Source organism: Peromyscus maniculatus, chromosome 13 (assembly GCF_049852395.1).
Source record: "Peromyscus maniculatus bairdii isolate BWxNUB_F1_BW_parent chromosome 13, HU_Pman_BW_mat_3.1, whole genome shotgun sequence".
Lineage (NCBI taxonomy): Eukaryota > Metazoa > Chordata > Mammalia > Rodentia > Cricetidae > Peromyscus > Peromyscus maniculatus.
Window position 1 is genome coordinate 11,388,810 of NC_134864.1, and position 15,192 is coordinate 11,404,001.

General features: G+C 52.6%; 1 protein-coding gene across 2 annotated transcripts in view; it reads left to right on the plus strand.

Moving 5' to 3' along the window:
• Crocc2 (ciliary rootlet coiled-coil, rootletin family member 2) overlaps positions 1–15,192 on the plus strand; it is a 63,128-nt gene that overhangs the window by 25,592 nt on the left and 22,344 nt on the right. For both annotated transcript variants that reach the window (XM_016008003.3, XM_042259884.2), the window contains 6 exons: positions 3,992–4,185; positions 7,001–7,128; positions 7,499–7,668; positions 8,552–8,728; positions 11,719–11,832; positions 14,374–14,517. In XM_016008003.3, the coding sequence (XP_015863489.3) occupies positions 3,992–4,185; positions 7,001–7,128; positions 7,499–7,668; positions 8,552–8,728; positions 11,719–11,832; positions 14,374–14,517 (927 nt within the window). The remainder of the gene's footprint in view (positions 1–3,991; positions 4,186–7,000; positions 7,129–7,498; positions 7,669–8,551; positions 8,729–11,718; positions 11,833–14,373; positions 14,518–15,192) is intronic.

Here is a 15,192-nt window from a genome sequence, read left to right on the forward strand (position 1 = left end):
TTTTATTTATTGTCGATCAGAGCAATTTGACATACAGACCATCCCACAGCATACCTTTGGGGGTTTTTGTTTTGTTTTATGTTTATGTACAGGTGTACATGCACATGTGTGTGCATTTATGTGTGCTCATCCATGTGAACCTCAGATGTAACTCCTCAGGTATCACCCACCACCTTGGTTGGTTTTTTTTTTTAATTTTTTATTTTAAAGTATATAGGTGTTTTGCCGGCATGCATGTCTGTGCACCAACTATATACAGTGCCTGTGGAGATCAGCAGAGGGTGTCCTAGAACTGGAGTTACAGATAATTGTCAGCCACCCTGTGGGTGCTGGGAATTGAACCAGGGTCTTCTGGAAGAACAGCTAAGCTGCCTCTCCAGCCCCCATACACCTTGTTCATGAGACAGGGTCTCTCACTGGTCTGGAGCTCACTGAGTAAGCCAGACTGGCTGATGAGTGCACAGTGCCCAGTGCTGGGACTAAAAGAGCACACCACCATGCCCAGATTTTTTTTTAAAAAACATGGATGGTTCTGGGGCGGAACTCAGGTTCTTGTGCTTCCCACTGAGCTGCAGAAGAACCACTCAGTGTGGACTGAGTCTGAAGCCGTTTGGTTGGTCTTTGACAATGTGTCTTGTGTGGAAACCATGTCTCCAGTGGGTCTCAGACCTCTGGTGACATCCAGGCATCCTTGTTTCATGTGGGACAGCGTGACCTCTCTCCATCCTCAGGCCCCTATTCTTGCCATCATGATCCCCATTTTTGTTAAGATATAATCAGTGTCCAGTGTTGGTGACAGGCAGGACAATGAGTTTAACAGTGGTGTGCCCCTGTGGATGACCAGTCAAGACAGAGAATACGTCCGGAAACTTCCCTCGTAGCCCACCCAGTTCTTTCTCAAATGCCTAAGGCCCCAGGAGCCTCTGTTCCAGCATGGAGCACCCTGCACTGGCTGGGTGGATCACTTGTACCAAGCTTCTCTCTCTCCACACACTTTTTTTTTTTTTCCGAGACAGGGTTTCTCTGTGTAGTTTTGGTGCCTATCCTGGATCTCATTCTATAAACCAGGCTGGACTTGAACTCACAGAGATCCACCTGGCTCTGCCTCCCGAGTACTGGGATTAAAGGCGTGCACCACCACCGCCCAGCTCTCCACATACTCTTTAAGACACATCCATGTAGGCACATGTAACATAGCTCTTTGCTTTTGCACATGACTACATGCCATGGTAGGAATAAACACAGCTACTTCCTCACTGTTTCTGAACACCTGTGCCGTTTCTGGCTTGGGCAGTAATACCTAAGGCCCCTAAAAACCTTTGTATACTCACTTCTCACTGTTCTTGAGCAAATACGAAGAGTGAAATTATGGGAGTCGTTGTGAAGGAGTGTGGTGAATTCAGAAGTGGTTCTGTCATTTCAGCTGCTCCTTAGCCTTGTCAGCATTTTATATCATCTGTTTTACTTTTTAGGCTATTCTCTGTGTGATGTTCTATGCACTAGGCTTTGACTCCTGTTTCCAAGGTAACTAGTGATGACGTTGGCACATTTTCATGAGCCTGTTGAATTTGTGTCCTTTTTAGGATTTCGTGTGTTTTGTAAATGTGGGCTTTGTGTTTTGGTCTATGTAGGAGTTTTTTATATGTATGGATACAAGTACTTTGTCAGCTAGATGTACTGTGAATGCTTTTCCCAACTAGTGTCTTATCTTTCCATTTCCTTCCTCCCTCCCTCCCTTCCTTCCTTCCTCCCTTCCTCCCTTCCTCCCTTCCTCCCTTCCTCCCTTCCTTCCTTCCTCCCTTCCTTCCTCCCTCCCTCCCTTCCTCCCTCCCTCCCTCCCTCCCTCCCTTCCTCCCTCTCTCCCTCCCTCCCTCTGCCCTGGCTGTCCTGTAACTCTCTCTGTAGACCAGGTTGGCCTCAAACTCAGAGATCTGCCTGCCTCTGCCTCCTGAATATTGGGATTAAAAACGTGCACCACCATCACCCAGCTTGATTTTCTTAATAGTACTTTTTGCAGAACATAGAATTTTAACTTGGACAAATTTCTTTTACATTTTTTTTCCTGAGCTGAGGACCAAACCCAGGGCCTTGTGCTTGCTAGGCAAGCACTCTACCACTGAGCTAAATCCCTAGCCCTTTCTTTTACATTTTAAATCATTGCTTTATTTTGTTGTGGTGGACTTGTTTGGGTTTGGTTTGGTTTGGTTTTGAGACATCAGCCTAAAACTCACTATGTGGCCCACCCTGGCTTCAAATTTGTAGCAACCCTTCTGCCTTAATCTCCCCATCTGCTGGGATTATATGCATGAACACCCAGGCCAGCCTTTTTTTTTAAAAAAAAAAAAAAATCTTCTAATCAGTATTTCCTAGGTCCTGAAGTTTGAAGTTTGCCCAAGAACAAAAAGTTAGCCTTCTGTGTTTTCATGTGGCCTTGGGTGAGGCCTTCAGTACATCTCATATCAATTTCACATGGATCTCTAAGTGTGCAACAATGCAAATTTTTGATCCACTGAGTCAGACACCCCCTCAGGAAGACTTTCAAATATGGAGTTCAGTTAGCCTCCAGCTGACTCTGACACCCATCAGAGTGTGAGAAGCACAAGTGGGCAGGACAGCGTGGAAACTAACACTTGCTGTCCTTCATGCTAAGCTTCACTTGCCCAGGCCCGGCTTGAAAGGGACTCTCATGTCTGGGTTGCCTTGCTGGGTGAGTTACGTTCCTGTCACTGTGGCAAAACATCTGACATATTAATTGTGGTGGTTTGAATGAGAACGGCCTCCCTAAGCTCATATATGTAAGTGCTTAGTCGCCAGGGAGTGGAACTGTTTGAAAGGATTAGAAGGATTAGGAGGTGTGGCCTTGTTAGAGGAAGTGTGTCACTGGGGGTGGGCTTTGAAGTTTCAAAAGCCCACAGCGCCCCCCCCCCACCTCTGCCTGTGGATCAGGATGTAGCCCTCAGCTACTTCAGCGCCATGAGGGTCACATGCTCCTGCCATGATGATAATAGACTAAGCCTCTGAAGCTTTAAGTGAGCCCCCTGTTAAATGTTTTCTTTTGTAAGAGCTGACTTGGTTATGGTGTCCCTTCATAGCAATAAAAGAATGACAAAGACATTTAAGAGGACCTTGCATTTGGGATTATGATTTCAAGGGGGTTCAGGCCATGGTCATTTGGCCCCATATTTCTGGAATTTTTGAGACAAAATTTTGAGACAAAATACCACAGTGTCTTAAAAATAGGGACGAGGAAAAGGAGAAGGAGGCAGTGACAGTTCACCTCACAGAGGACAGAGAGCAGGGAGATGACAAGAAAGGGACAGGATCCCCCTAAGGGCCTGTTCCTAGTGACCTTTGACTCTCACTGGTCCTGCCTCCTAAATTTCTCTCCCCAGCTTCAGTCTGCAGGAGTGGCTGGCCCTTGGTTGGCTCACAGAGATGACTTGAGTCAAGCCCTCTGTGGACAATGGAACAAAATAAGACTTAAGGTGGTAACTATGAATCCCTCGGGATCTTCCCAGCCCAAACTACAAAGCAGCAAATGTCTTGAGGAGAGAAGAGGCCCAAGGGGCTGTTTCTGCTCCAGGAGCTCACCTGCTCCAGTCCCTGCTGCTTCTGCAGCCCTAGGGCTCCCAGAGGCCTTGTCCCACCCTGTTGAGGCTGCTGGTGGAGACACTAGACTCTGCCCCTGTGCTGCGTCTGCACCCCTGGGCCACACGTCCAGCCCCCCCCCCCCCCCCCGAGCACTCAAAGTCCAGCAAAGGTTGCCAGTGAGATGGACAGTTGGCTCCTACCTAGAAACACCCATTTCTATCACACGTCCTCCAAGCTTTCAGAGTGGCCATCCCCTCTACTGGAAAGTCCAGCCATGAGTTATGTCAACCTACTGTGTCTCCTGTCACCTCCACGCCGTCTTCTTCCCGCGCCTCCCTTACCCTCGGCAGCCTCTTCCCATTTGCTCACTACTACTCTCTTTTCGTTGTTCCTCCCCTAGGTCACGTGCAAGAACCAGGCCCTGGAGAAGCAGCTGGCACAGAGCCTGCGGGACCAGGAGACCCAGATGGACATCCTTCAGGAAGCTCTCCACGAGAAGAACACTCTGTCGGAGGAGCGGGCCCAACTACTGGTGAAGCAGGAAGCCCTGGAGAGACACAGGGAGCTTGTGACTAAGGAGGCGGCTGATCTGAGGTGTGCCCTGACTCATGATCCTTCCTTCAGACAGACTGTGGGGTTACGACTGCAGGGGCGCCATATAGACACAGTGGCCTAGGGCAGGGTACGTCTGCTGTCAGCATTGGTTGGTTATGGGCCATGGGGTGCTCTGGGGTCAGCTTCCTAAAGACAGGGGGGGGCAACCCTGTGAGACCAGAAACTCAGCTCAGTCCAGTCAAAGAAAGATATGCAATTTCTTCCTGAAGAGTGAGGAGTTCAGGGAGGAGCTTCAGGTTGGCTGTGTCTGGAAGCTTCTACCACCCCAGAGATTCCTCCCCTCCTCCCTCTGCTGAGTGGCTCTGAGATTTCATTCCCAGGGAGATACCTGGAGGTAGCAAGAGAGCCCATCTGAAACTTCTGCCCAGTGGCTGTTCCCTAGCAGTCCTAGGAGCCAGAGGCACAAAGCTGGGCAGCCTGGAGTAGACTCTACCCAGGGAATCATGGTCCTGACAGTGGAGGTGAGGGAACCCCCACAACCAACAGGACAGCATCCAAAACTTGGAGTGGGAATGCGGAGGCGTGAACACTGGTAGCTTAGGCTAGTCCCAAGGCTGGTTGGTGCTTTCTCTCCCCAGAGCCTACTCAGTCATGGAGGGCTTCCTGGAGGAGTTCCTTCCAGAACTCCAGAAACCAGGGCCACAGGGAACTCGAGGGACCCAGCTCTTCAACTTGTCAGGACTGAACTTTCTGAATAAAAGCTGGTGCAGACATCCAAGTGGCATGTTTGGGGGAGGCTTCCCAGGTGGACAAGAGTCCTCATTCCTGGAAACATATGCTGCCCAGAATGTGAGCCTAGTTAATGTGAGTCTGGTGAGAGCCCTCCATGGGTAGGATCCCACTCCCACACTCCCCGGCTCCAGCCTTGACCTCTGGACCCAGAGCCATTGCACAGGGCAGCCCTGAAGAACCACCAGTGTACCATGATGACCGGCTAAAGCCTTGGTGGCAGGGCTGCCGGGGGCTTGCCTGAACCATACCTCTCTCCATTCATGGAGTGCTGGCTGCTCATCCGGGAGATGGGCCAGGCTCCCACCTCCCATCATCCTGCAGCTGACCAGTTACATAATACCAGGCTTCCACTCTCGAGCTCAAACCCAGTGAGATGCCTCTGTGGAAGAAGAATTTGGACACATTCTCGGGTCCCCAGGCTGTGAGCAGACACCAGAGGGTCAGAGGCCATGTCCCCTAGACAAAACCAGTTACACTTCTAGGAGGAGACATCAAGGCAGCTAAAGGAAGAATGTTCTCCACACACAACTGGGAAGAACACTCTGGCAGAGGGCATGTTCACTCACGGAGCAGAAAATGCATAGTTATCAGGAGGGACAGGGTATGGTGTGGCGGACGGTGAGGTTTCTAGAGCTCGTCGTCTGGGCCCAGAGGACCTTTCCCTCATACATCAGAAGTCCTGGCAGGCTTCTGGTGCTCTACAGGACAGCCCAGGAGCTGTGGTGAGCCTGTCAGACTGAAGGGCCATGACTTCCCTCACCCACTGAGGGCATACCTTGAGGCTGCGTTATGAGGACATTAAATTGGAGTGTCGTGGTGTAATCAGAGCTCAGGGACAGATCGTGCTGGTGGGTTGGGCTGGTAGGTCACTGATGGTCAGCAAGTCAAGCTGTTTTCAGTTACCCCCACAAGAACCCCGGAAGCTGTGGGTTGGTATACGTCGCTCCATGTATTTTCTGAATGATGACCTCTGAATGCAAATGCATCTGGGCTCCTTTGCCCGCAGTGGAGTTGCACTGCCTGCACAGTGGAGTCACACTGCCTGCACAGTGGAGTCACACTGCTTGCACAGGGGAGTCACACTGCCTGCACAGTGGAGTCACACTGCCTGCACAGTGGAGTCACACTGCCTGCAGCACTCTAGCTCTGGTGGTTGTTCTGTGGGTGACTTCTCCCTTGCCAAGTGCATGTTGCTGCATACATTAGATGCACCATGATGTCTGCAGCATTTTCCCATTTTTGGCATTCCAGTTAACACCCTGCATAAAGCCACAGTGAGCATCCTGTCCCTGGCTGTGAGGTGTCTCTAGAATTGGCACCTGGGTGTGGTCTTGCCAGGGCAAAGACACTTTGTCTCCCCCTCCACTCCCTCACTAACACTAGACATGATTGCCTTTAATCCTTTGCTAATCTGGTGTGTGATTAATGATACAGACTGGTTGTGATTAGAATCTCCCTGGGCCCTGATCTCTCCAGGTAAGGTAAAGTACACTTTGTGTGCTTTTGTCTATTTGATGTTTTCTTTGTAACTGTTATTTTTCTCATTTGCTGACTTTGTTAATGATTGGCAGGAACTCTTTACATATGATGGATGCTTATCCCTATGTTTATATACTAAACACAAATTTTCTTTCAATTCTGCCCCTTGTCATCTTCTTTGTTTATAATTTTTAAAGATCAATTTCCTAAGTTAGCAGACAAAGTGATGGGTTTCATTACCTGCCCTTTTCCTTCCAACTTGATTTATGGAATCTCTTCTATGGAAAACTATCCCTTCCTCCTTTAAGTATATCCAGATCTGTTGGCCTCTTTATTTTATTTTTATTCTGACTTTCATGTCAAGCTTAAGAAGATTAAAACATCCTCTGAATTTGTTCCATTTTATAATTCTGAGTTATTCTGCTATGACTTGTTTGTTTCGTTTTGTTTCTGGATTTGGTTTTCCATTTGGCCTGAAACGTGTTTTTGTGTATGGAACAACTGATTCTTACACGTTCAAACCACGAGACACCTCGGGACCACGTGGGTTATGATATGTCTGCTGTCCGATGCTTCTCCACAGGGCTGAGAGGGACTCTCTGGAGAACAGCCTCTTTGAGGCCCAACAGCTGACGACTCAGCTGCAGACCCGGCAGGAACAGCTGGAAGGGGAGGCCCAGGCTGCTCAGCTCGCTCGCAGGGCTTTGCAAGGTGCTGTACTAGGTAGACTCTCCCTACCCGCACCCCCAAGTCACTGTTGGCGTGAACTCAGTCCTTAAAGGTGTTGTTCTCCCTCCCTGGGCCCTGTAGGGCAAGACCCAGGGATTTGGAGCTTGTGTGACTGGGAGTGGTGTACAGGGGGATGCCTGGCCCATCCTGCTCTGTGGCCAGCTCTGAGCTCAGAGCTGAGGTGCAGCCACAGGGTTGGTACAGTGGCTTCCTGCCCTGTACCCATTCCCAGTATCCATGTCCCCACTTGGCCTACCCGCCGTGTGCTAGCAGAGTAGGCAACCAACCACCTCCTAAGTGGGTGATTTCAAAGGACAGAGGGCACCATGATGACACACCTGACCCTTCACAGTGGAAATGGAGCGGCTGAAAAGTGACTGGGAAGTCCGAGAGACGAAGCTTCAGTGGGACCTGGGACAGCTGCGGCAGCAGGCCACACAGCAGGAGCAGGAGGCACAGCTGGCCTTGGAGCGCCAGGTGCTGGCCCACAAAGAGGACCTGGCCCGGCTGCAGAGGGAGAAGGTCCGTCTCCCGAGGGCCCACTTGGCCACCGGTCTGCCATGTCCTCCCAACAAGCAGAGATGGAGGAGCAGGGGGAGGGACCTGGCTGCTCTCCATAGTTTAAGAAGTCCAGGAAGGCCTGGGGTGGCTTGGGGGAGGGGCAGCTGATGTGCAGGGCAGGCTCTCGCTCACAGAAGGGACCCATCCTGAAGATTCGCTACCCTTGCTGAACAGAGTCTCGTGCCTGTCAGAGCTGTACCACCAGGGTCATGTGGCCCTGGAGGCCTTGTGTGTTCCATCCCATTCTTCCACTCACACATCTATCCCTCCATCCATTCATCCATCCATCTGTCCATCTATCCACACGTTTACTCATCCATATAGACACACACCCGTCTGTCTATCCATACATCCCTCCAAACACACATCCATCTATCCATCCCTCCATCTATATGTATATCCAACCTGCCTGTCTATCCATCTATCCATCTATCCATCCATCCATCCATCCATCCATCCATCCATCCATCCATCTATCCATCCATCTATCCATCCCTCCATCTATATGTATATCCAACCTGCCTGTCTATCCATCCATCCATCCATCCATCCACTTATCTATATACTCATCCCTCCTTATGTCCATGCCCCTGTACCAGTGGCACTTGGCAGAGATTCAGGAACAGCTTAAGAGCTGCTAGATTAGTATGGGATGGTAGATGCTGAGACCCAGAGAGACCCTTCCCAGCTTCTGTCTGGGGGATCTTGTAGAGAGGACAAAGGGAGAGCTGATCCTGGACCACCAGCCCCTAGCTCCTCGGGGGCCAAGAGGTTTAACTCAGAGCCTCAAGTGCCTAGCAGTCTCCCAGCCCTGACCTCACAGCCTGTCCTTTGCCTTGGCCAGGAGACCCTCAGCTTATCCCTGGCAGAGGAGAAAGAGGTGGCCGCCCAGTGGATGGAACAGCAGAAAGAGCTGGTGACAAGAGGCACAGCCGAGAGGGAGGCTCTGGAGGGGGAAATTCGGAGCCTGAAGCAGGAGCGGGACGAGAGCCTCCTCCAGCTGGAGCACGAGATGCAGCAGGTGATGGTGGCATGGGAACTGGAGCCTCGCCCACCTCAGGCTTCTTGGTCCCAGCGCAAGGGCTGCGCTGAAGCCTCCCCCAAGCAGGTGCATCCTTTCCAGATCGATACAGCTTTGTGCTGCCCCGGGAATCCTGCTGAACAGACCTCCACCCACCTGCTCATCCATCCATCTACACACCCGTCCATTCATCCACACGCCCATATACCAACCATCCATCCGCGCATTCATACATCATCTAACCACCCCTTTACACACACACACACACACACACACACACACACACACACACATACCACGCACACGCACATGCACACACACGCACACACCTATACATTTATATATTTCTTTCCACCCACCTGCCCATCCATGCACTTGAATGTCTTTCCACTCAGCCATCCTCCTTCTACTTACTTGGCTATCCATCTTTCCTTCTATGCTCCCTGGTTTCTACTCACGTACATGGCCATCCAGAAATATGCCCAGCTATCCATCCACACAGCTGACCGTCCATCCATTAAGTTACCTGGCCATCCACCTGTCTACACACTGAGATGCCCTTCCAGCTAGCCATACATTCAGCTACCTACTCATGTACCCAACTATTCATCCATGTGTCTGTCAACTCACTCACCTGATCAGACAGTCACCCTATATCATCTGTAAGATCCAGCCACATAGTGCTCATCCAACCTGGCCATTCTTCCATCCTACAGGTCTAGATACTAGTTTTAAAAGGTTACCCTTGAGCCCAGACTTCTCCAAGGAACTGGGCCATCCATCCTAAGGAGTTTATTGCTGAGTGAATTGAGCAGAAAAGTACACACATGCAAGCATGCCACCACAGTCAGCAAGGACAATAAATTTTTGTTGTCCTTTGCACCAATCACAGATTTCAAGGAGAGGATATTGGTGGCTGGAAGAGGCAGGGTTTGTGACCAGACTGTGTTTCTAATTGACAGTCAACATTCTAGGGCACAAGCCTTGTAAGCCTATTTGACTGGTAGGAAATTGAGAAGTGTACATGTTGGTCTCCTGTCCGAAGCTACACAGTGTACGGTCTGGGCATGGGAGCCGTAATTTTAACTGTGGCCTGTACTGGAGGAAGCTAAGGCCTTGCTAGAGGAGCAGGGTGTTGAGATGGGAGCAAGAGACTGGGAAGAGAGCATTCAGGAATATCTGGGATGCATGTGTCAGCGTGGCCACCAGAATCTGTGTGAGCTGGATGGCAAGGACCTCAGAGGAGCCCTGAAGGTCCTACACACCAGGTTCAAGTATGGAAAACAGGGCTGTTCCAAGCAGGAGTAACATGACTGGTGTAATGAGGCTGGAGCCAGGGAGAACAGAGAGAGCTTGAAGCTGAGGGTGCAGCTGTGGGGGATCCAGAGACACCAGGAACACAAGTGACATCACCCCTATGGGTGTATGAGAATAGAAACAACTTATCTGGGGCATGGGCAGTGGTCAAGGCCCCACGCAGTCCCTCACTGCCATCTGAGACCACCCACCAGGCCACACCCACCTATTCTCATCTGACTGCAGCTTCCTGGTTTCACGAAGAGTCCCAAGAAAGGAGAGTCAGTAAGAGGAGAACAGGCTAAGAAGATGGTTTCCCTGCCCACAACATGACCACAATAACATTGTGCTCCCGGGCTATAATACAGAAAGCCAGGCGTGTGGGCAACGGTCACCACAGAAGCCAGTGGACTTTCCCTGGCCCTCTGCCTGCACTATCTGCTGCCAATCATGTCAACGGTGCCAGATGGGGAAGATCTGGCAGGCAGATCTCGCATGCCATACCTCCCGGAGGAAACTGACAGTTTCAACCAGAAGGCAGTCTTCGGGAGGCCTCGGGCAATAAAAGAGTCTGTGTGGACTGAGTCTCAAAGGAACAAGACACTGGCTACTCTTGCTTTGCCCCTTAGTGAGAACTTCAAAAAGGCAAATCAAGATCCCAGGCACCCAAGGTCTCACAGCCAGGGGTGGGCAAGTTTCCAGAATGAGGCAGAAGCAAGCAAGCCTGGGTTCTGACAGGGAGAGGCTGTGTGAGGAGCACCGGGTTGCTTGGTTGGTTTTGTTTGTTTTTTAATTCTTCAAAACATGGAGAATGGGGTTCCTGCCTCGCCACCTCTTCCTCGGGGACTACTGTCATTTTTAAATTCCTCAGCAATGCAACCCATCCTAGCTGCCAGGAATTAGTGCAGACCCCAAAGATTAGAAGTGTAGTGGCTGGAAGCTAACTACCCATCCTTCTGCCCAGAATGGCTACAAGTGTGGGAAGTGCTATGACCCTCAACTAGGGATTCAGCGGAAGGACTGGAATGTCAGGAAGGCGCTGTGATTGCTGCCATAGTTTACCTCAGACATTATAACCAGGACAAGTCAGGGAACCAGTTTGATTTCAGCTCCCGGTGGGACTGGCCTGTCACACCCCTGGCCTATGTGTGTTCACCCGCCAGGACTCTCCCTGAGCTGGTATCCAAGGCTCGTGGGGCTTCCCTGGCTGGCATGACCAATGGTACGACTGGGACATGGTTGAAGTCTGTTTCCTACCCCGCCACTCTGGGAGCTGGGTCTCCCCGAGTCTGGCTGCTGTGTCCCGCTCACACCCTTGGTGAGACAGACACCCTTGGGGTACAGTGCCATCAGTGGCTTCTTCCTGATCGCCGTAGGAAGCAGTGCCTAGGAGGAGAGGGAATCATGAAACACCAGCCTGCCCAGTGAGAGCCAGGGCCAGGGCAAGATGGGAACGGTATGAAGGGTTGCCGAACACCTGAAGGGAAGAGCAGGATGAAGGCGTATGTTACCAGGAAAGGCTTGAGCTCAGAACCACCCCCTGCCCAGCGGCAGAGTGTGCAATCAAAAGCTGGTCAGCCTGGCAGGAAAGTTAACATGGAGCACTCTGCTGTGCCTTGGAGAGGGGGCCACACTTCCACTCAGCTCCCCAGCTCCTCAGCTCCCTCACAAGCACTCTGTCTCCTCATGGGCAGGCAATGTCTCTGAAGGAAGCAGAGAAGAGCCTGCTGAGCAAGGAGCTCTCTGGGGCTAACAAGGAACTGGAACGGACCCGGCAAGAGGCCCAGAACCAGCAAGCGCAAGCTGAGGTGAGACCCACTGACAGTTCCCAGCCAAGCCTGGTCACGTATGGCCAAGCAAGTCCCGGCAGAGCCTCTGGGATACCCCTTTCTGTCTGGTCCTAGAAGTATAGTCCCCTCTGTGTCTTCCTGAGTCTTATGTCCGTCCCCCTGGGGCCTCTAAGTTTCCTGCTGGAAGAAGCTACTGTCTCAAAGGCAGGAATAGCCGAGTGATTGTGGCTGTCTATGCCTCGGCCCCTGCCTGTGGGACTCTTCCAGGCTGGTGCTCCCGGGAATCAGAGTTGATCAAGACTGACAGAAGGGCCAGGCTGGACCATATACTGAATATCAACAGCCAGAAGAGGGGTAGACCCAGGCCTATGTCCCCACCTTCTGATCAGTATAGCACCAGCCTTGCCTGCCTGTGCCCAAGTTAGTTCTAGGAAAATCCAGTTGTGACCAGGCGTTCAACTGCTCCTGTCTTACTGTTGGAGATGGCCTCCAGAGGAGGAGCTGAGGCTGCCCCTGTGGCTGGTCTTTGACTCTTGGAGATCTGTTTTTGTTGTCCACCTGGGGAGTGAGAGAAGACCACCCAGCTGGAGTGACAGGCGGGTGTGCAGAGGTGGCAGGCCCTGGGGGAGGGCGTCCTGGTGATTCAGATAGAAGTAGACAGGGGCTGGTCCCCAGTGCTGTGTCATAGGAGGTGGTACGGCCATAAGGTGTGACACCCCCCCCCCAATACATGCTCTCTGACTCCACATCACATAATAGGGAAACCTAAGTGGTACCCAGGCTCCAGAAGCTTCCCCCTTGCTCCTATTCCTCCTGCTCTGTCTCCTCTCACCCTCAGCCGCTCACCAGGGCTGGACAGCACTTCCCTGGCACAGGCCTGGAGGGGTCTCAGTCTATGGCTATGCCCTCTCTCCATGATGCAGCCTTACCAGTCTCTGCCTGCCCTATGGGCAGGAAGGCATCCTGAGACCCTGGGAGCTGGCACCTCCTGCTCACAGACCAGCCTCTGCAGGAGCCAGCACTGGCTTCTGGAGCTTTCTCTCATGCTGGCCAAATCTCCCCCTGGGCTAAGGACCAGGCCTTCCAGCCAGCGCGGCTCCTCGGGGAGCTCATTAAGGGTTCTTTTGCCACCTCAGCTTAGAAAATGGAAATTAAAACCCGCTGAGAGAGAGGAAGTACAGCCAAGGAACCCCAGCTGTGGGGTGACATGGCACCGAGCCACCGATGGGTGGAGGGGCCTGCTGGCCTGAGTCACCACTGCCTCCAGGAGCTGGTCCCCAAGATTCACAGAACACCGCAGCCTCCCTGAGCAAGCAATTCTGGACCCTGTGGGCACAAAGCCATGACCTGGCCATCCTGGGTGACTCGTGCCCATTGAGAAGGAGAGCAGCGGCCAAGGGTCAGAGCAAGAGGTGGGGCTGATGGAACCCTCGATCCAGCTGTAACCCCAGATGGAGGCCTGCAGAATGCAGGTGTGGGAGTGGGGTCTCCGCATTGCACTGGCCTCTCTGTAGCAATGCAGGCTCTGGAGGGACCCTGACACCACCCATGGCCCAACTGTTCGCCTAGATGGTCCCCAGCCTCTCAGACACAGTAGCCTATCACGGGAGCAGAGTGTGTTCTTCCAAATGCTGAGGACCTTACAGTCGTGGGAAAGAACCACATGAGGCCTGGGACGGGGCCCAGAGGGAGTGGGGAAGAGTCCTAACCAGAGACCGCGCTGGGCCCCATCACGGTGCAGAGAGTGACATCTTTGTCTGTGGACGAGGAAGTGCTTCAGACTGAACCCGGGAGCTGGTGCCTGGAGGACCTCCTTTGGGTGCTCAGCAGTTAGCAGACGCCTGGAGAGACGGGAACAGGCTGTGATGGAACAGGACAGCAGACCTGGGCTGCACCTAGTTCACGGCACTGTCCTGCTGCCAAGCAGGGATGGCAGCAGTCTGCGTGTGTGACTGGGGCACGTGTATTTGTAGATGGCAGGAAGGTAGGTGTCCCCTCCTGCCACCTACCCATTGGAGAGGTCAGGAAACTGGGTGCCGGGAGGACAGGACGTATGTGGTGAGCAGTGTCCGGCCCCTCACCACATCTCTCCACTGGGATTTCGGCCTCTTAACATTGACCCTAGTGGATGCTGCAGGTCTCAGAGCCGAGGGCTCAGGATGCCCCAGGTCCACGCAGACCTGGGTGACCTGAGTGACCAAAAAGTTTCACTGGGGCAGATGTTTAGTCCTAGAGCCATTGCTTGGCCAGGTAGCCCACATGCTAGTGTCATTGAGGGCCAGACCAGCTAAGCAGCTGTTCCCGTCCCTCTCTATATAAAGTGGGCTAAACAGGAATGTAAGGCAGAAAAAGGACACCTGAAACCCCCCAACCAGGCCATGCCCACTCGCTTGCCATGATCTGATGGCTCGGGAACCCCAGAAGGAAAGCGAAGAGACATGGGCATGGGACTTCAGAGCCCAAGCTCGCTTTCATGGGGAGCATTCATCCCACAATGCTTCATCTCATGACCTGGCAGTCAGGCCTCAGACCAGCCTCCAGTGGTCTTTGTATCTCCAGGCCACCATCACCACCATGACCACAGAGCTGAGAACGCTCCAGGTCCAGTTTGAGGAGGCCATCTCCACCCACCAGAGAGAAGCTGAAACTCTGAGAGAAAAGCTCCGGGAGATAGCAGCCGAGCGGAGCAGTGTGAGGAGAGAGGTGAGGAGATGGGCCTCTTGAGAATAGTGAAGAGGGTACCGGGAGAGTCAGGATGCCGAGAAAGGAGGGTACCACAAGACCAGCAAGAGTCAAACGGACTGGCCCATTTGGTTCAGCAACCAGTGGCGTCTCTCAGAGGGGTGAAATGTACCTGGCTCCTGGCACCATGGCCTAGTAGAAGAAGGTTTTTTTCTAGCCCAAAGTGGTAGATTTGGCTGCAAGAGGCTTGAAAGGACAGAGAGAAGCCACTGCTGAGAGAAAGCAGAGCTGCTGTGGTTCGCTACGGGTAGCTGTGAGGCCCAGTCATGGCTACCACTGGCCCTGCCTCTTCCCAGGAAGACCACAGAGCATCTGTGGGCCTGTTGGGACAGTCAAAGGCTGGCTACCCAGGGACACTAGCCATGGACAATTGATCAGAACCATGGCACAGGCTCCGGGGGCCCCCCAGGGGCTCCCCAGGGTCACCCCAGCCTAACCTACACTTCCACACAGTTCAGGGACTGGGACTCAGATACAGGGAGCTGTCAGTGGCTATAGCCTCCTCCCAAAGCCTGCCTGAGAGGCCACTGTGACACAGCGGTGAGAAGAGTCTACCTAAAGATCTGTCACCTAACGAGCCACGGGGAGCCCCCAGGGAGGTAGGCTCCGCCTGCGCTAGAGGCCTAGACTCTACGT